The sequence below is a fragment of the Erythranthe guttata genome, chromosome 1, assembly GCF_056151865.1.
Source record: "Erythranthe guttata isolate IM_541 chromosome 1, IM_541, whole genome shotgun sequence".
Taxonomy (NCBI): Eukaryota; Viridiplantae; Streptophyta; class Magnoliopsida; order Lamiales; family Phrymaceae; genus Erythranthe; species Erythranthe guttata.
Window position 1 is genome coordinate 1,710,548 of NC_142533.1, and position 21,983 is coordinate 1,732,530.

Here is a 21,983-nt window from a genome sequence, read left to right on the forward strand (position 1 = left end):
AAGGGGGCCATTTTTACTATTATACATGATTTTTAAAAAAAATATATTTCTATATAAAATAATACGAATTTGAGAAATTGGAGGGGCCATGGCCTCCCTGGCGCTACACTGGCTCCGCCACTGCCTTCGTTTATTTAAATCTTTGCCATCAATAATGTTACTCGAATTTCTCAAGAAAAAAAAAATAATAATAATAAATAGAAAGAATTAAAATAATGTGTTGCCACCATGAATATGAATGGAATCTCATTTCCAACGTAAACTTTGTGTTATAAAACTTGCAGGAAAATAAGATCATCAAATATACAAATTTTGCATAGAAGAAAAGAAGAAAAAAAAAAAAAAAAAAACCCTAATATAATAAATGGATCTCATGTTTCCATCTCTGCCAATTTTAGTCTCCTTGTTCATATCCATCTTCATCTTCTTCAAACTGATCAGAGAAAAAAAGTCAACGCCGAATCTGCCACCTGGACCATGGAAGTTGCCTCTGATAGGTAATATGCACAATCTGATTGGCTCACTGCCCCACCGTGCCCTACACGAGTTGGCCTTGATATACGGGCCGGTGATGCACCTTCAGCTCGGCGAACTCTCCACCGTCATAATCTCCTCACCCGGCGCCGCAAAGCAGGTGATGAAAACCCACGACATAAACTTCGCGTCGAGGCCGTCGATCATTGTGACCGAGATCCTCAGTTACAACTGCACGAACGTCGCGTTTAGCGAGTACGGTGATTACTGGAGGCAGCTGAGGAAGATCAGCACGCTGGAGCTCCTGAGCATGAAGCGCGTCTCGTCTTTCCGTTCGATAAGAGAAGAGGCTTTTCTTGATCTCGCTAGATGGTTGCTGGATTCGTCGTCGGGGGATTATACGGACCCTGTCGTCAATTTGACGGAGAAGCTCTACTCTTGTGCCTATTCGCTTGTTTCGAGGGCGGCGTTCGGCAACAAGTCCGAGGATAAAAATGAGAGGCTACTATCCATAATCAAAGAAGCTGTTGTGTTGGCGGCCGGGTTTAATGTTGCGGACGTTTACCCTTCGATCAAGTTGCTACAAATGATGAGTGGGTTGAGGAGGAAGGTGAAGAAGCTGCATGAAGAAGCTGATTGCATACTTGATGACATCATCCATGAGCACAGATCAGCATCCCCCATTAATGCTGCTACGAATAAGCAAGAAGATGATCTGGTCGATGTTCTTCTGAGATTCCAGGATGACGGGACCGAGATTCCGTTGACAACCGAAAACGTTAAAGCTGTAATCACGGTCGGTTTTCCCTTCTCGTAACTTTTCGCTTCGTTTTTTTCTAAGTGCTTTTAGATATTAATCTATCATATCCTATTGTATTTCCTACTTATACATTGATGAAAAGTAATGTTATTATTAATAATAATAATTAAAAAAAAAAAAAAAAAGTGGCGGAAAATGGTTAGCTAAGTGCTAAATTAAACGTAATAATTGAAGCGAGTACTAATAAATAACGAATCTGCTGTCGATCGGCGAATCAGGATATGTTGGGTGGTGGGAGTGAGACGGCAGGCACAACGCTGAATTGGGCAATGGCAGAAATGCTAAAGAATCCAAGAATTATGGAGAAGGCACAAGGCGAGGTGAGGCGATTTTTCGACGACAAAGGAGGATACGTCGATGAATCGAGGATTCACGAACTGAAATATTTGATGTCGGTTATCAAAGAGACGCTGAGGATTCATGCACCACTACCACTACTACTTCCAAGAAAATGCAGAGAGAAGTGCGAGATTAATGGATACGAGATACCGGTGGATACTAAAATCATCGTAAATGCGTGGGCTATTAACAGAGACCCTAAGTACTGGCGTAACCCGGATTGCTTTGAGCCCGAGAGATTTCTGGATGATGATTTGGAGGTTGATTACAAGGGTAATCATTTCGAATATATCCCGTTTGGTGCTGGTAGGAGAATATGCCCCGGTATAGCATTCGGTATGGCAAATGTAGAGCTACCACTGGCTATGTTTCTATACCATTTTGATTGGAAGTTGCCACCTGGAATCAAACATGAAGAATTGGATATGTCGGAATCGTTCGGGGCCACAGCCAGGAGAAACGATGATTTGTTTGTTGTTCCGGTTATTAAACGACCACTCCCGCCGCCTGTCAAATGATCGATGCGTCGTAATGGAAGTTATTGGTTTTATTTTAATTTACACATGGCTTAATGAAAGTTTATTCAGAATAATCATTTACTGTTAGTTGTGAAATTTGCTTGTTTCTTGCTTGAATCAATGTTTGTCTGTGTGTTGACATGTATATTTAGTTGAGTTATTTATGAATAAAAACATTGGTTTATACTTAATACTTAATAGCACCTGAACACAATTATTTATGCCATGTTACCGTCTTCGACACATTTCCAGGTCAAAATGCATTATATTTATAGTTCATAGCATCTATTACTAGTGTAGAGGTCTACGGTTCGAATCTTGCTTCTCCTCTACGACGTCCCTAATTTGTAACATTGTTTGAATTTCGCTAACAAAACAAAATGCATCATAAGTTATTGTCAATATAAAATAATATGTGGGGTTTTTTAGAGATTCGATATAAGTCAGGGGTATTAAATACAATGAGTAAACTCCAAATAGTATGTCTGTGTAATCTCAAAATAGCAAATATCCCATAATAAATAAACTAGTAAAAAAATCCCTGAGATTTTTTTAAACGCATTCGACCCATTGTGATTTTAGTCTTTGACCAAAGGTACGATGACAAATGTATCCTTCAATAAAATAATATAAAATTACAATAACATAAAACCGAGGCCACTTATTCTAAAACAAAACATAATTTCAAATCGTCTCGTCCTCCTCCATATGAAGACTCTCAAATCTCGTGGCTAGCATCTGCAGCTTAGATGTTTTAACAGTTGATGTGCCTTCATACGTCACTTGTAGGATCTCCCATGCCTTTTTTGCTGATTCACACGATGCTATCAGTTTGAACTGCCACTGAAAATTGAGTTTATCGCCCTTGAGTTGTAATTGGCAAGTAATATCTCTTCATTAGTCCATGCTTCTTCTGGTTTTACCGTTTGCATACCATCCGTTCCTTTAGCCATGGGCGGGGTCCAACCAGTCACGATGGCACGCCAAGCTCGTTCATCAACGGACTTGATGAACATCTTCATCTTCGATTTCCAGTAAGAGTAATTTGATCCATCCAAGAGAGGTGGTCGTACTGTAGACGCTCCTTCACGATGAAGCATATCTGCACAAAACAAATTAAAAAATTAAATCCCAAAATCTCACTAAGTGTATCTAGTGACAGACTCTTGATGCCAATTGTTCGAATTTATTTCGTGCAGATATAAATTATTTGTGTCCGATGAATTCCAGACTCAGTTTTAAATACCGTTTTACTGTTTTACGAAGAGTTGCAACAGTTAATGAAACAGTAAATAAAAAGACACAAATTTTAAAGTGGTTCGGATACAATTGTACCCTACATCCACGGGGACATGCAAATGAAATTTACTAATTTTTAGTTTTACGAATACAATATTAGGACTTAATCAAAATACAAAGACTCCCTCTTTGTTGACGCCGTTCTTGTATACTACGCTGAATTATAAATCTTCAATTTGCAGCACGTCCTTTGCTCCGCACGGTTGAACTCCCTTCAACGCTGAATCCCTCAGTCGGCGGATCGATCTCCTCCCGAGATCTGTTTAAGCCCCTCTCCCGAAGAACCGATCTTCTTTTTGTATAGAAGAACCAAACTTGTGATACTCCTTGAATCTTGGTGTCTTCACCACAAAGACTTGAAGCCGGTATATTTTCTATGAAAATCACGTATCACGATGGAGCAATAAAAACGAGAGGAAAAATATTTTCTCTTGAACTTCTCTCGATGAAAAAGCTGTAGGAGCAACAAAGAAAGGAAAAATATTTTTTCTCCAAAAAAAACACGCAACAGCAACGAGGAAAAGAGAAATATTTTTCTCTCCAGCAAGACGCCAATAAAAACGAGAGTAAAGAAAATATCCTGTGTATTTTTTTCTCTCCAAGAAGGCGTGAGATTTGAGGCGCCGTGTTGCTGTATTTATACTTCTACATGTTATAAGACTCCTACAAGGAAATAGAGTCCGTTAGGGTTAGGAAACTTTTAATTACGTAGGAAATAATATTTTCAATACAAGGAAATTCTTTAGAAGAATAATTCATATTATAAATCAATTAATGACAAATTAAAAGAATTAAAAGCTACAAGGACTCTTCCCTTCTTTAGCTCACGGTATATGAAAACTTGTGGCACAAGTTTTATTAATTCTCGTACAATTAGAATCCATGGATTCTAACAGTAGCTATAGGCTCAAAAGACCAAAGTACCCTTTTAAATTTTCAATTCCAGCAAAAACACTACCTGGATTTGACTTTTGGGGCAATTTGCAACTATAATAATATAATCAAGAGGATGTTAACTTTTTTCGTATTCTGAGGGGTTAGTACGAATAATGGATTTTTTTCAGGGGTTGAAGTGTTATTTGCCCAATTAGTTAGTTTTCAACGAGAATAGATATATATATATAAACGAAATTGGCTTTTTTATTTTGATTTTTTTATGAATAAACGAAAGTGACTTGAAAATTAAAGTAATAGATAGCTGATGCAATTTTTTTAGACTTGGTCAATAAACAATACTACCTCACCTTGTCGCAGTATGATTCAAACAAAGGGAAAAAATTAGCTCATATGTCGATACAATGAATTATTTATTTCCATTCCAAACAACAAATTATTGGAGATTAATATTAAACGGTTTATTGGAAATTATTAAGTTCATTGGAATTTAAAATGTTTGTTCGGTTTTGTTAGAATATAATTAACTCATAAAATAATAACTACAATTGAAGTTAATTGATCGTGACGAATTACCGGAAAATGTACAGCTCATGTGGATTATATTTTATTTTATTAATCTTCTTCCTCGAGGCTGATATTTTAATATTTTTTTTCTTGGCATTAACAATTGGCATGTGATTTTATTTTATTTATAATTATTAGGGTAAATTCCACTTTATCCCCTCGTACTCTGCCCGAGAATCACTTTACCCCCTCGTACTCTCAATTTCATCAATTTACCCCCTTGTACTTGTACAATTTCTCAATACAGCCATCTCCTTCAACTTTTGTCCATTTTGACTCTAACGTCGTTTGGTCAACTCTGTAAATTACAAAATTGCCACTGCCTATAACGCGTCGTTTCTTCTCCATCAATATATATTGTCGTTTCTTCTTCTCCCACCACTTCCTTCCAAGATATCCCCAAATTGAAGCCCTAACTTTGCAAAAATCAAGACCAAAAAATTGATCGATTCCACCCAGTGCAAAGAAAACAAATATATGAATGTGTGAAACTTTCTCTTTTCTAAACTCGAGAGTCAAAATCGAAAAAAGTTAATATTTACGTCAATATTTTGACTCTTGACCAAACGGCGTCAGAGTCAAAATCGAAAAAAGTTGACGAAGAGGGTTGTATTGGGAAATTGTACAAGTATAGGGGGGTAAATCAATGAAATTGAGAGTACAAGGGGGTAAAGTGATTCTCGAGCAGAGTACGAGGGGGTAAAGTGGAATTTACCCTAATTATTATGTACCTCGAGACTCTCATATTTTAATGATTTTCACTTGCAATTTATCTCCCATTTTGCGCCATCACATTAACTATTCACAATTTGCTCCAACAATAAAATAAAATATTAAAAAAAATTATCAACTAGTTATAATTGAATGGGTAAATTACAAATAGCCCTAAGGTATGGTCAAATTACAAAAACACCCTCTTGTTTGGATAATTACAACCACCCCTTCAACTCCTAAAATTTAGTGGAATCTTCGAGATTATATGGAATATTGTCACTATTGTACCCGTTTTATCCCATTCGAACTCTACATTATGAAGCTAGATGATCGTAATATGTGTTTTTTAGCTTGTATATATCAGTTTGTGGTGCATGGAAAACTGTATTTTTACACAAAACGAGTACAAACTAGAGCACATTCCACGGAATCTAGATGATTATGTTGAATTTTGCACCATAAGGGTGGAGGTGTAAGAAAAAATCATAGTTGAGGGGGTATATGTAATTATCCAAACAAGAGGGGGATTTTTGTAATTTAACCATACCTCAGGGGTGTTTGTAATTTACCCTAATTGAATATTTGGTTGTTGCACAAAAGCCGAAATTTTTCGACCCGATTCCCATGTTTGATGGAGAATATCAATTAATAATTATATATTGTGATTCAATCTGCTCGTTAGAGTAGCGGAACTGAGCCCGGATATAAGTGTGAAGATATATTATCTTAAATATTTGTATAAGCTACCTAATACTCGTTTTAATTACTCCATTTTAATATATAGTTTGGAGTTCAATTATTGCACTGTAACAAAAACTCACAATTCACGGTTTAGTATCACTATTTTTTTTATTTTCATTTTCGCACTTCCTACCTAAAAATTCAAAAAATGGATAACCCCATCCGAAATATTGTTTTGGTTGAACTTTGCCCCAACACCTAATTTTCGGTAGGCACCGAGCAACAAAAAAATAACATTTAAAAGGCCAATGTGCAATAAAAACACTCAATTCCGGTGAATAATGCATCTTTATTTTGCTATGGGAGCAATGTGCAACAAGATTAACATTTTGAAGGGGCCATTTACTTTTTAAAACTTTGAGGGGATAAAGTGCGATAATAAGAATTCTATAGGGGTATAAAACAAAAAAAAATTCCAATGGATTATTCATCGTAATTGAGTATTTTTGTTGCACGTTGCCCCTTTAAATGTGATTTTTATTGCACGTTGCCCCTAAAAAAAACATTACCTTTTTGCACATTGCCCCTTTAAATATTATTTTTGTTGCACAATGCCCGCCAAAATTTGGCATATGGGGCAAGTGCAATCAATATAATATTTCGAAGGGGGAATATCCATTTTTTTTATTTTGAGGGGAAAAAGTGCAAAAAATAGAAATTTAAAGGGGGCAAAGTGCATTTTGTCCATTGTTTTATCACGAGAGTTTTTGTCTCTATCATAATAACAAAGGGGGTTTGTGCCAGTAATAGTAATTGCAGTTCATTAATCCTGACGGAAACAGAAGATGTACATCTCAAGTGGCTTTTTTTTTAAGGTTAAGTTCACTTTGCCACCGAAATTTAGGTCGTTTTTGCACTTTCGCCCTCCAGAAAAAAAAGAATTGCATTGTCATCAACTTACTAATTTGTTGCACCAATGACTTAAAAGTCCAGTTTTTGGCCAAAATATTCCCTCAGTTGCACACGTTCCATGTGCAAGTGACAATGGAGGGGCAATTTCCGATTTATCACCGCTGCACCGATTAATCGTGAGTAGGTCCCTGATCGCCTCCGACCCGATTACCGCTTTTTACAACCTTGATATTGATGATGCTAAAATGTAGATCACCTGGGGTAGTGTAGAAAATGAACTGGGAGAGCAAAGCAGATCAGTAGCTTGACAACTTGATGATCCTGAGGTACCTGCGAAATGAACACACGTGAACTACGCCGGGGGTTGATCCGGCGGAAACCCCTCCGACGCTCAAGTCAGACGTGCTGATCATAGAAATAGTCCAGAGAATACGTATTGTAGTATTGCTCAGTTAATAGGACGTACCTTAAGGAATGAGTTCAAACCTTTATTTATAGCTTAGTCGAGATTGTCGGGCCCAAACCTTACTTGAAGGTGATTGGGCCTCGGTGATAGTGGTCTTCGATATTGGGCTCGTGGCCCAGTAGGTAAATAATTTGTAGACCCATTGGGTTGGGCCAATTAGGCATATCAGATATATATATATCAAATCTTGCATAAGCAAAAAAAAAGAAAAGAAGAGAAAAAAATCAACTTGGCATAGCCCTGATGGATCTCTTGTTTCCATTATCCCTGCCAATTCTTGTGTCCTTGTTCATACCCATTTTCATTTTCTTCATCTTCAAGCTGATCAGAACAAAAAAGTCAACTCGAAATCTGCCACCAGGGCCATGGAAGTTGCCTCTGATAGGGAATATGCACAATCTGATTGGCTCTCTTCCCCACATTGCTCTACACGAATTGGCCCTGATATACGGGCCGGTGATGCACCTTCAGCTCGGCGAACTCTCGGCCGTAATAATTTCATCACCCGACGCCGCAAAGCAGGTGATGAAAACCCACGACATAAACTTCGCATCAAGGCCGTCGATCATCGTGATGGAGATTCTCAGTTACAACTGCACGAACGTCGCGTTTAGCGAGTACGGTGATTACTGGAGGCAGCTGAGGAAGATCTGCACGCTGGAGCTCCTGAGCATGAAGCGCGTCTCGTCTTTCCGTTCGATAAGAGAAGAGGCGTTTCTTGATCTCGCTAGATGGTTATTGGATTATAAGGATCAGCCTGCAGCAGTTAATTTGACGGAGAAGCTCTACTCTTGCGCCTATTCTCTCATTTCAAGGGCAACGTTTGGTAAGAAATCCGAGGCTAACGAGAGATTGCTATCCATAATCAAAGAAGCTATCGTGTTGGCGGCGGGGTTTAATGTTGCGGATGTTTATCCTTCGATCAAGTTGCTTCAAATGATGAGTGGATTGAGGAGGAAGGTGAAGAAGCTGCACGGAGAAGCTGATTGCATACTTGATGACATCATCCATGAACACAGATACAGTAAGAACGAGAAGCAAACATCAGATATTGATCTGTTAGATGTTCTTCTCGGATTCCAGGGCGGCGACGACGGGATTGATATCCCGTTGACAACTGACAACATTAAAGCTGTAATCATGGTCAGTTATTTTCTTCTCATGTATTTATCCTAGGTTTTTATTTTATGTGTGCTCGTCACAAAAAAAAAATAAAAAAAAAATGGATGATTGAGTATTGATCCATATTATCAAATTAAATTTAAAAGATGGATGATTGAAACAAGGGCAAGACTAAGAGTTACTTGATATATATATAATTTAATAGGTATAATTTCATGAAATAGATTTTAATTGAGGGTAATTATTTTAGAAATAAAGTGTATTATTCCAACAAATTATCTGCTGTTGAATCAGGATATGTTGGCTGGTGGGAGTGAGACATCGGCCACAGCGTTGGATTGGGCAATGGCGGAAATGCTAAAGAATCCAAGAATCCTGGAAAAGGCACAAGATGAGGTGAGACGATTTTTCGACGATAAAGGAGGATACGTCGATGAATCGAGAATTCACGAACTAAAATATTTAATGTCAATTATCAAAGAAACACTGAGGATTCATGCGCCATTTCCTCTGTTGCTTCCAAGAAAATGCAGAGAGAAGTGCGAGATTAATGGATACGAGATACCGGTGGATACTAAAATCATCGTAAATGCGTGGGCTATTAACAGAGACCCTAAGTACTGGCGTAATCCAGGTTGCTTTGAGCCGGAGAGATTTCTCGATGAGGATTTGGAGGTTGATTACAAGGGTAATCATTTCGAATATATCCCGTTTGGTGCTGGTAGGAGAATATGCCCCGGTATAGCATTCGGTATGGCAAATGTAGAGCTACCACTGGCTATGTTTCTCTACCATTTTGATTGGAAGTTGCCACCTGGAATGAAGCATGAAGAATTGGATATGTCGGAATCATTTGGGGTCACAGCCAGGAGAAACAATGATTTGTTTGTTGTTCCGGTTATTAAACGACCACTTCCACCGTCTGTCAAATGATTGTTGCGCAATTTCACAGAAATAACGGAAGTTGTATGGTGTTTTATTTTAATTTTCATGTATTGATGAATGTTTGTTCAGAATGATCATCGTGTCGGTTGTTTAACTGGCTTTGTTTTTTCCTTTTCTTTTTGTTTGAACATTTGTCTGTGTTGACATGTATAAGTATAACTGAGTTATTTATGATAAAAAACGTGTGGTTAGTGGCATTTTACCGCCTAGTTTTTTTTTCAATTTTTGTGGATTGCCGCTTGAACAAAAATAGTTTACACGATCGCACCTGAATTCGATTATTTGTGGCGTGTTACCATCTCTGGCTTATTTTCAGTCTAAAACGCCCTGCACTCGTGCTAATTGTGCTGGAAAATTGCATTATAAGGGGGCTATTGTCAATATAAAATGGTATGTGTGGGTTTTTAGAATTTCGATATAAGAAAGGGGTACTAAATACAATATCCAAAATTCGGAGAATCCGATGTTCAGAAACTGAAATACCTAAGGTAGGATTCAGGCTCCACACGCTGATCCCGTTAATCCCACGCGTTTCACGAGAGGATACCGAAATCGAAGGGTATATCATCCCAATCGGAGCCAAAGTGCGGGTAAATGCATGGGCCATGGGCAGAGATCCGGATATTTGGGCCGACCCCAGATTCGAAAATGACCCAAAAGATTTCACGGGAAACGACTTTGAGTATATTTCGTTTGTGGTGGAAGAAGAATGCGCGTGGAATGACTTTTGGTTTAGCGAGTTTTGAGCTGTCGTTAGCTTACCTTCTTAAGGCTCTGATTGGTTCAAGAAAAATGATAAGTAAAAAGTTGAATTATTAGGTAAACTAACTTTCATGTTTGGTTGCAAGGTAAAGTGTTAGGTAATGTAATTAAGAGGAAAAAGTGGCAAAAAAAAATTACAATAAAACTAGGAAAATGCATTTTCCTCAAAAAAAAAAAGTGAGAAAAATGCCATGTAATTTTCTTCTTCTCTCCTCTCTCCATTTTTTCTTCTTTTCTCTCATCTCTCTCTCCCCTCTATTCTCTTATCTCTTATCTCCAGTCTCTCTCCCTCTTTTCTTTCCTCTCTCATTTTCTCTCTCACACACATCATAACAATAAATTATTAAATTAGATTCATATTCACAGTTTTTTTTTCTAATATAACATTTTTTTTACGTCTTTGATAGAAAATAAAATTACTCATTTAATAATTCATTGCTATTTTCACCTTCTTTCCTAGAAACCAAACAAAAGTAAGGAAAATAATTTTCCACAAAGCCATTTTCATATCCATTTTACTTAGGAACCAAACACACCTGAAATTTCAAAAGTCATTAATTTCCTTTTCCTTTACATATTCATTTTCCTTATTTTGAAATCCATGAACCAATCAGAGACTTACAATTTTGACTGGAAATTGCTCGCCAGACTAAGCTCCGGCGGCTTGGATATGACTGAGCAGTCGACGATCACGACGGCCAGAACACGGAATCTGGAATTGGATGTGTTTGTTTGTTGAAATTTTGACTGGAAATTTTCTGCTGGATTTTTCATTTCGATTGTTAACTTATTTCTTTATGCAAGTCTGAATTTAACTGAAACGAACTTCACTGTCGTATCCTAGTTTTCGCGGGATTTATCGACGGAATTTTTATTTACTTAAATTATAACAATTTATTATATTAGTTGTGAAACGTAAGACAAATTAAAGTTGTTAATCAACTACCTACTAAATATTGGGTAAATTACGAAAATCCCCCTAAACTTAGGTTAAATAATGAAAAATACCCCACCTATCCGTAATAACCAAAATCCCCCTCAAATTAACTGTTGATCGAACTTTTAACAGAAAATGTGTACAATCTCTGTGAAAAGTTACACTGTAAGGGGCTGGTGTAAGACGGAAACAAACCTCATGGGGTTTTTGATAATTACAAATAGATGGAAATGATTTTTGTAATTTAATCAAAGTTCAGGATTTTTTTTGTAATTTACTCCTATATATTAATATAGGAGAGTCTAGATATGGAAAGAATTAATGAGTAATGCTACGGTATGAGTCTTCACCACTCTCTCTAGATAAGCGCATCCGTCGACCAATCGTGCATAATTGAAACCTCGGCTTTCTTTCATATGGAAATGAACGTCGTACGATCTACGTTATGGAGATAACTCTGCATCGAAGGCTTCATAAAGATCTGTTACAACTCTATAGCATAACTTCATGTAGTCCCGGTCCCCGGACTCGATCTACGTCGCTTAATTATATCCCATTTGATGTACACACATATAGACACGGCCACAGTACGAGTTGGACTCGGACCAGATCCGACCCGGATTTGGACCCGTCCCGCCCCAGAACCGACCCGCACCCCTTGGACTCGGACCCGGGCCTGACTTTACATGGGTCGGTTTCGGGTCTTGATTTATTGGACCCAAGACTCGACGGGTCTACCCAGCGGAGGGACCCGAGGACCCGTCAGGTCCACCCGAATAATTTTTATTTTATTTTGAAAATACAATGGCTATAAACCGGACCGGACCCGGACCCGGACCCGGTTCGTAAATTAATTTTTTTTATTTTTATTTTCAACGGCTAGAAACTCAGGTCCACCTGGAACAGACCCGGACCCGGTCTAACTGAATTCAATTTTTTTTTTCGAACTGTCAAGATTCAAAAAAAAAAATTTAAAAGACCGATTTTGGATCCAGGTCCAACTCGGACCCAGAAAGACTCGAGTGGACCCGACCCGGACCCGGATCCGCCTTCACACGGGTCGGTTTCATCCCCAAAAAGTAGGACCCGGACTCGGCGCGTCCGACCCAAACCCCGACCCGACCCGACCCGTGACCATGTCTACACACATATATACAAAAACTATGTGTTATTTCGAATTACTTAGAAAGTCCCTTTATTATTTCCATTATAAAAAAAACCCTATAATTGAATAAAAAGAGTAGTCAACATTCAAAACCAAAGTTAGAATCCATTAACATCTAATAGGGTGTTTGGCTAAGCTTATAGGATGTTAAAAATAGGTTATAAGATGTTTAGGAGCTTATAAGCTCTTCCAAAGTGTTTGATAATTTTTTTTTAAAGATCTTAATTTAAAAAAAAAAATAAGCCGATGGCCAGCAAATAACATTTTTATTTAAGATCTTATAATGAATAAAAATATCAAATAAGTTAATTATCCAAACACTTTAAAATTTAATTCTAAAAATAAGATGTAACAACTTATCAACTCTTAAAATATGCTAAAGTCAAAAAAGAATACACACATTATTAATTCCTGAAAACGACTATACATCGTTTAAAAGAATACTCTCTAAGTTCTAAAATATCTGTCACTTTTGAGGGGTTTTTTTCCATATTTTCTCTGTATTAACTAATAAACGACAGTATTTTTGTCTACCAATATATATTTTCCTATATATATTCCTTGAAAAATTAGGGTTCCGGGTCCAATATGATGCTTTTGTCTATGTATTTATTATTATTCAAAGTTCAAACTAGAAGACTAATAATAACAATAAAAAATATATTAATCTATTTCAACAGAAAATTTGATTCTTTATCCAACAGTAATATTGACCCGCCTTCATTTTAAATGCAATTATTAACCAAAGGTAACTAATCCCGCCCAATAGTATTACGACACATAAGCAGCTTAAATAAGACTTTTTGTACTTAAAACGCTTGACTCTGAAATTTCAATTTTGTACAAAATACCAGAAGAAGAATAGTATGCACAAGTTCATCGTTTTCTCTCTCAAGATCACCTTATAAATCCCTCCACCATGCAAACCCCATAACACCACCAACTCTCTCTCTCTATCTTTCTCTCTCTCTAGAAAAGATGGATTTAGAGTTTTCTTGGAACTTCACCACTCTCGCACTCTTCGTGCCCGTAATTCTTCTCTTAATAAGAAAATGGCGGAAATCGAAATCCGAGTCTGTTAAAAACCTGCCACCTGGCCCTACACCCCTCCCCATAATCGGAGACCTCCACCACCTCACCGCGCTACCTTTCCGTTCTTTCAGGGAACTGTCGAAAAAGTACGGTCCACTAATGCACTTGAAGCTCGGCCAGGTGTCCACCATCGTCGTTTCTTCGCCGGAGATCGCGAAGCAGATGCTCAAAGAGCACGACCCGAGTTTCGCCGACAGGCCACGCTCAGTCGGGATCGAGATCATGTGGTACGACTACACCAACATTGCCTTCAGCCCCTACGGAAACTACTGGAGGCAGATGCGCAAGATCTGCGTGATGGAGCTGCTGAGCCCCAAGAGTGTTCGGTCGTTTGCCTCGATCCGAAAGGACGAGGTTTCGGGTCTGGTCGATTCCCTCCGCCGCTGCGCCGCCTCCGGGGAACCCATTAATCTGACGGACAAGATATTCTCGCTGATGAGCTCCATCACCTGCCGGGCGGCGTTCGGGAAGGTGTCCAAGGATAACGAAGCGCTGATCAAGCTGTTGAAGGAAGGTATTGAAATGGCAAGCGGGTTTGAGATCTCCGATCTGTTTCCCGGTTCGAAGATAATCAATGCCCTGAGTAAGGGTAGGTTCAAACTGTTGAAGATGAGGCGCAAGCTTGACGAGATTCTTGATAGTATAATCGACGAGCATAAGGCGAATCTGGCTAAAATGGCTACCGAAAATGCAGAGTCGGCTGTAAAACGGGGGAATGGCGATGATGGTAATGAAGATTTGGTTGATGTCTTTTTGAGGATTCAAGAAAACGGGGAGCTCGAATTTCCCATCGGAAACAACAACATCAAAGCCGTTCTTCAAGTGAGTATTCACCCCAACTCCAACTCATGTTATTACACAATTAAAACAATATAACCGCTTAACTGTTTATGTGTGTACCAGGACATGTTTTCTGCTGGAACCGACACGTCATCGACAGCAATCGAGTGGACAATGACGGAGCTAATGAGGAACCCTCGAGTCATGGCAAAGGCACAAGCTGAAGTAAGAGAAGCGTTTAAGGAAACCGAACCAATAGACGAAGGCAACACCCAACACCTCAAGTATCTAAAAATGGTGATCAAAGAATCTCTTCGGCTACACCCACCCGTCCCGTTACTCCCGAGGGCTTCCAGGCAAGAGACGGTCGTAAACGGGTACACGATACCCGCAAATGTGAAGGTATTGGTCAACAACTGGGCAATTCAGAGGGATCCAAAGCACTGGGAAAATCCCGACAGCTTCGAGCCCGAGAGGTTCGAGAAGAACAATTCCAGGGATTTCTTGGGTGGGGATTTCGAGTATCTGCCGTTCGGTTCCGGAAAAAGAATGTGCCCTGGAATTACGTTTAGCCTGGCGAGCGTCGAGCTTTTCTTGGCACAGCTTCTGTACAGCTTCAACTGGAAACTGCCTGATGGTGTGGATCCAGGGAATATGGACCTGACAGAGAATCCTGGAATAACTGCTCAGAGGAAGGAGAATCTTTATGTGGTGGCCCTACCATTATGAAGAGTTTGACCTTCACTTTGATTATTATTATTACCTCCATTTGTCTAGTGGTGTCTGTTTTTCGTTATTTTCTCCCTGGAATAATTGTCAAGTTCTTACTTTGTTGAAACATTGGGATATAGGAGATTATATTTTTCTTTAAGTTTGATCAATAAAAGTCAGGCCTTCTTGGTATTGGTCATATATTATAATATTTGGTCTGTTTCTCTGTAATAACTGTCTCTTTTTAAAAAATATTTTTGTCTCTTTTAAAAAAATATTTTGTTCCATATTATCTGTCTATTAGATTTCCAATAACGAATTAAATGCATTTTTTATGTTTTAATTTTATTAACTAAACTCTAAGTATTACTCCTAACCTTGCTCTCTCTTGTCACGGCATTAAAGGATCAAGGTTATTTTAGTCTTTTTAATGCGTTTCTCTTAAAATCAAGACACACTTATTGACATTCTTAATACTTGTGCAAAGATGAAAAACAAATAAAATATATATATTCTTAGGCATCGTTTGGTTGGGGAGATTAGCTACTAGTAACTAAATGATTGGAGTTTGTTCGAAGTGTGGTATCCCAATATCTTGACAGATCAACCCGCAAATATAATATTATCACGATTTATCTTGCCTTTTAGGAGTTTTCTTGTTGGAGGTCGTCCCCCATGGTTTGATAAAATAATTAGATTTTTAGGTCCCGTTTGGTTGACAAGATAAGATTAGCCGAGATAAGATTAAATAATCTAATGAAGGCAAGATAAGCCAAGATAAGGCATGAGGTCGACCCGATAATTTATTGAGGATACCAAATATCAAATTAAGTCCAACTATCTAGTTAATCATGGCTTATCTTGACAACCAAATAAGACCTTATTAGAGTATTTAATTTTATCTAGTCAATCAAACATCTTTTATCTTATCTTGACAATTTAAACAATTAATTCCAAGTTACGATCTCAAGGTAAGAAGAAATTATACTATAAGAAAAATAATGGAATTAATGACACATGCTAAATTATAGCAAATCAAAGAGGAAAAAAGGGGGATAAACGAATTGTACCTTTGAATAAAATCGGAGCTCGGATTGGGGTTGTTGAGGAAATAGCGGTGGCAAATCCGTAAATAAGTGGAGGATTTACGAGAATTCTCCGTCTTCCGCCGCCGCCGATTCATTTGCTGCTCCAATCGCCGCCGCGATTGCTCGTGTGTGTGAGTTTGGGAATCCCGCCGGAGGAGGAGAGTGCTGGAGCAGTACCAGCACTTTGGCCAAGTGGGGGTAATATTGTCATTGCACATTCTGGGGGGGGTGAAGTGGGATTGTGGGCTGATAAACTATCAACCCAATTGTGGGCCCATTTATCATTAGTGGGGAAAGCCCAGATACCAAACTTCATCCGAACGGATAAATTATCCTCTCAAGCACGATTTCACTTTGCACCCTTGCACTATAGCATTTTGGCACTTTACCCCAGTGAAAATAATTAATAGCACTTTACACCTACTAAATATAACAAATGATTCACAATGCACCTTGAATTGAACTTTTTTAAACTTAACGAGAAAAAATAAATTATTCGTTTTGTTTTTTTTTCAGGGTGAAAAATAAAAACTATATTTTCTCACTAGAAGATTATTCAATTAGTGAATCTTTTATTGTAATCGATGAACTCAACATATTTGAATGATAAAATAACTTATTAAACGATAAAACATCATGGCTTGCTTACACAACAAGACTACAACATCATGAGTTACAAGAAATTAAACTAGAACAAAAAAAAAATCGATAAATTATTTATTTACGTACATTAACATACGTTTTATTGTGCAAATTAAAGAAGAAGTTTAGACTTCGAACGAATCGACAAGTAATGCCACGATAGAAGGCTTGAGCAATTTCTCCGGATGTGTGTATCCATCTCCGTTGTGGGTATAAGTAACGTCAATCAATCGTGCCAAATTGAAAATCCGCATGCGAATTTCCATCGTCACGGAATTATCCATCAGCCCTTCGTTTAATTCTTTCCATGCATTTTCAGCCATTTCGTAAAATAAGTCGATAGTGACTTCTGTTGATAAACCATGCTCCTTCATGTAGCAATCAATCCCAGTTGCTTCTTGCCCTCTTCCCTTTTCAACCTATTAATTTTCATATCATTCAACATATAAAATTAATTTATATCATATATATATAATATGTAGATTTAATTAATTAATTAATTATATTAATACGTACCTCATATGTGCCGACGTCATCAACGACACGACATATTGTGACATTAGCTTCGACAATTTTAGGTTTAGACAAAAGCCAATCGAACACTTGGCTTGTCGCGTTTTCCATGCCTATAAGTGATGTTGTGGTGAGCACATAATAAGTGGAGGTGATTTTAGCAACGCTCATATACTCGTCGAACGTTGGCAAATGACCTTTGATAAACCATTTTGCTTCGGCATAGTAACTCCCCACAATTTGTTGCATCTACTCAATCATCGATAATAATACACATAATTAGGATTTTTGTTTAAATTAAATAGTTAATTAAATATAGTATTACTATACGTACCGCCTCCTTAGCATGATGAACGGCGTACGACCTTCCTTTCGGAGATAACTCTGCATCGAAGGATTCGTAAAGATCTAAAAGAACTCTATACAATACCTGCATGTACTCTGGGAGTCGGTCGATTTCGCTTATATCCCACCTGATCATACACATTTCTCCATTTATTAGTACCACATTAAATAAATAAATAAATAAATAAAAGAAAATAAAGAAGGAACCCTAATTACTTTTGTACGGCATCGTTGAAAACTGTGAGTTCGTCAATTGTTCCATATGCGTCGAATGTGTCGTCTATAACAGATATCATACAAATGGTTTTAGCGAGCATGATTCGAGCAATCCCGTATTGGGGCTCGGAATAAACCCCGACAGTCCAGAAATAGCACTCAACAGCTCTATCTCTAGCAAATGAAAGCTTTGAAATAAGATCCACCTCCTTCCACCACCTATTTTATATATTCATGCAACAAATTAATTAGATCAACTAATGATTAATTAGTAGAACCTCGATTAAATAATAGTTTCTCTCGGTCCCGACTCGGTGAAAACGTGTTAAAATATTAACTCCATAATTTGATATTCACTAAATTAATAGAATTTCCCTAGTCCAAATTAAACTGTATTAATTTATAGAGGTTTAACTGTAAACGTGCATCTAATCAATTACCTTGTAACTTCAGAGAGTTCCATTTTGTGCTGCATTTGTAGCAAGTTGAAATCCAATTTGGCCAGCCTCAACAACGACTTGTTCTTTGATTCGAATTCTCCGTACAGCGAGATGAATAAGTGCGTTTCGACTCTCGGAATGCCACGTACGTGGGATTGATAGAGAGCACGCAAAACGTGTTTCTTGAGGGACGATTCGGGTAAATTAGGAGCAACCGATTCAAGATGAGCTTTCGAGAAAGAAAAGGCCTTGTCCAAAATCTCCTCGTCGGTTCTTCTCAAATATGAAGCCTCGTATAGGCTTAACAAACCCTTAACATCATCGAATTCGCCGTAATTTTCGACAAATCTTTCAAAAACGGCTGCATATAAAAATATCCCGAAATAATTAAATATACAACAGATAACTAATTATAAATAGTTTTATACAGAAATTAATTAATAATTTAGTAATAATTACATGAAGGTGCATCCAAGGCATGCTGCCTCAACAATCTGAACTGCAATGAGTTGATGAACAAATCATCGTTTTCTTCGGGCTCGAGTTTGAGATGGCCATTGAATGCTAACGTGAGCTGTTCTTGGATTTCATTTTCAAAGTGATAAGATAAACCGAGGCGTTCGAGCGTGTCGATCAAAACCAGTCTCTCCGACAATTTGCTCTCACACGAAATCAGCATATTTCTTGCTTCTTCCTTCAACACCTTAATCTCTTCAGTGTACATGTCTGATAACTGCAAAACAAATGAAATTTAATTAGTATTTGCATGGATTATTATTTAACCCTAGATATTTAATTTACTATATATATATAACATATTGCATATATATTATTAGAGATGGATATACCTGAATATCCATGGTGAATGAATTAAAAACATCACCCCACAAACTAGGAGGGAAATTAGCGACCGGTCGAACGATTTCGTTTTTGTTAACGTCGACAGAGACGATAGCCATTGTAGCAAGAAGATAAATATATATAAATTTATATATATTTATTTTTTTTGTAAGATTTTTTTGTTGGATGCAAATTAATTAGCTAAAGCTCTGGTTGAAGTGAGTGCTTAAGAATGAAATATTGCATGCCTATTTATAGTGGAGAGATGTATATATGATGTATTATAATATTTATTTATGTTGTTTTTTTCCCAATATGCAACAGCAAAGTTTGAATTGTGGCAATTTCCTAGAAACTTCATGTATTTTGTCTGATTTTTTACTGTGACTAGTTAATTTAAGTGGATGGAAATCAAATGAATATTTTCCTAACTAAAACATTAATAGTTAGTTGATATTGTTAACCTCTATAAATTAATTCACTCGTTTGTAGTAAAATTTTATTAATTAAGTGAAATATTATATTATTGAACTAATGATTTAGTAGGTTTTTGTTGAGTCAGGACTAGAAGAAATTATTATTTAGACAAGATTATTAATTTATCGAGGTTATACTGTATAGTTAATAAGATTTTTTAAATCCATCAAAAGTTTCTCTCTCCTTCAGACATGATATGACTGCTACAGTAAAATGATTTGACTGCTACAGTAAAAAAATGTCTTCACTAAAAAACAAATAAACATCAATTCATCTTTCAATTTTTTTCTTTAAAAATACATTTTTCTAACACCTTTAAACATGATTTGACTGCTACAGTGTATTTTGTCTCCTTCCAAAATACAAACAAACATTACTTTCATTCTCAAATTATTCCCTCAAAACATATTTCCTCAAAATGAAATCAAAATAAGATCCAAAATGCTTCCAAACATTGCTCTTTTGAGTGATAACACTAATTTTCACACGATTAGGCAAAGGGAGCGGCTAAAACAAATACCGTTTTTTTCTTACTTCAATACAAACAACATAAAAAATAAATAATAAATAGGTAATGACAATATTACCCTTGATGAAAATCAATATCACATACAAAATTTGTGTGGCATTGATTTTATTAAGGGTATTAACGTCATTACCTTTTTTTTTCTATTGATGGTATTGAAGTGAGAAAATAACGTTATTTGTTTTAGCGGTTCCCTTCGGCAAAAGACTGTTGTTACTGAGGTTGTTTCTAACGGGCTATTACTATTGCTATATAGTGATGATAAAAAGGGATTATTACTTGTTTTTCAGTGACAATAAAAAGAGATTAAGTGAGAGAAGTTATTAGTGATAACATAAAAATATTGTGACTTTAATAGTGACACTATATATTAAAGTTTAAATTATTTAATATAATACAAGTAAATATATTTAATTAGAATAGAAATTTATGACGATAAAAATATATGATCACAAGCCACAGTTATTATGATTTTTGTAATTGCTTGACTAGAAATGTCAAATGTGTATGTAAGCAAAAGTGACTTCAATTTTTTAAATTAGTGAAATGTCACTATGTGAGATACTAGGACTAGAGTTCCAGGTCCAATTTGATGTTTGTATATGTATTCTATTCAAACTTTTAACAATATTTATACAAAACAAAAGGACTTTTAGCAATTAAAAATATTATTTCTTTGAAATTAGTTCTTTTTTTTTTAATTTATTCTATGATAATATTGATGGTCATACACTCTAAAACCCTCACAAAAAAACAACTCAAGTGCAATTTGTTATTTCTTCATGAATTAAGTAACTTTTGACTTGAATTTTCAACATCAAACTATTTTCATTAGACCAAATCTGAAAACCTAATGACTCGTAATTAGATAGTGTTAATTTGGAGAAGCGATTTGAGAAAGTATAAGTTAGTGATTGTGAATAAAACTTAACTGTATGTGCAAATATCATTAAAAAAATAGTTAATTTATAAGTTTATTTTGGTAAAATGTCTAAAAATTCCTTAATAATTGTTGAGGAAATAGTACTTTTAAAGTTATGTCTTAAAGCCACTCATTTTAAAGACACGTTTGAATCAAAAAAATTGCATCTGCAAACACTATAAAAAGTATAAAAAACACCACTTTAATTTGTGTAAGAACTTTGTCTTTCTTCTCTGCACGTGTCACAATAGAAAATAAGGTGTTTGGATATGATGAGATACTTTAAAAGATTTAAAAAATATATATATTATAATATATTCCATATCAAGTGGTTTTAAATTCAACAGATCGATAAATTTAAGAGTTGAATTAAATTGACGAAAATTGCAAAATAAAATAAAATTAATCAAGTGATGGAATTGGTTTCTTCGTCAAAATCAAGTGTTTACTTGATTACGATAATTCACAAGAATTAAATTTCAAATATTGAGTACGATAATTCACAGACCACAAAAATTAGGATATTATACTTTTATTGTTCTTCTAGAATTTATTTGTGTCAGTGTCAAAGCAACTGCTCTCCGTTCAAAATAGTTGTTGATTATATTCGAGACTTTGAACTATATCCAGTGCGGACTAAGAAAATTACGAAAATGGGTTCGTGTACGGATGGCAATCGGTACGGGTTTGTCGGGTTCTAGACTCGGAACCGACTCGTTTGGGGCAGATTTGGGTAAGTTAAATGGTTTTGAGTCGGGTAATGGGTTTAAGTTTCT

General features: G+C 36.5%; 4 protein-coding genes and 1 long non-coding RNA gene across 5 annotated transcripts; 3 read left to right on the forward strand and 2 right to left on the reverse strand.

Annotated features, from left to right (window-relative positions):
* The first annotated feature begins 364 nt into the window (after positions 1–364).
* Positions 365–2,278, forward strand: LOC148772547 (salviol synthase-like). The gene is made up of 2 exons (XM_088820830.1): positions 365–1,270; positions 1,513–2,278. The coding sequence occupies exons 1-2, from the start codon at positions 365–367 to the stop codon at positions 2,149–2,151; spliced, it is 1,545 nt and encodes a 514-aa protein (XP_088676956.1). The 3' UTR covers positions 2,152–2,278.
* Positions 2,279–7,867: 5,589 nt separating this feature from the next.
* LOC105975344 (salviol synthase-like) lies at positions 7,868–9,943 on the forward strand. The gene is made up of 2 exons (XM_013000534.2): positions 7,868–8,827; positions 9,101–9,943. The coding sequence occupies exons 1-2, from the start codon at positions 7,928–7,930 to the stop codon at positions 9,737–9,739; spliced, it is 1,539 nt and encodes a 512-aa protein (XP_012855988.2). The 5' UTR covers positions 7,868–7,927; the 3' UTR covers positions 9,740–9,943.
* Positions 8,416–16,633, reverse strand: LOC148772548 (uncharacterized). Its single transcript, XR_016030423.1, has 2 exons — positions 16,269–16,633; positions 8,416–11,907 (listed from the first exon to the last, which is right to left on the reverse strand). It is a non-coding gene; the product is annotated as an uncharacterized LOC148772548 (long non-coding RNA).
* Positions 13,364–15,373, forward strand: LOC105975298 (cytochrome P450 71D7). The gene is made up of 2 exons (XM_013000477.2): positions 13,364–14,529; positions 14,611–15,373. The coding sequence occupies exons 1-2, from the start codon at positions 13,594–13,596 to the stop codon at positions 15,214–15,216; spliced, it is 1,542 nt and encodes a 513-aa protein (XP_012855931.2). The 5' UTR covers positions 13,364–13,593; the 3' UTR covers positions 15,217–15,373.
* Positions 16,634–16,884: 251 nt separating the features above from the next.
* Positions 16,885–19,503, reverse strand: LOC105975238 (sesquiterpene synthase 31). Its single transcript, XM_013000417.2, has 7 exons — positions 19,291–19,503; positions 18,902–19,175; positions 18,443–18,803; positions 18,003–18,221; positions 17,776–17,914; positions 17,445–17,690; positions 16,885–17,347 (listed from the first exon to the last, which is right to left on the reverse strand). Exons 1-7 carry the CDS (start codon positions 19,399–19,401, stop codon positions 17,054–17,056), a joined length of 1,644 nt encoding a protein of 547 aa, XP_012855871.2. The 5' UTR covers positions 19,402–19,503; the 3' UTR covers positions 16,885–17,053.
* Positions 19,504–21,983: the final 2,480 nt, after the last annotated feature.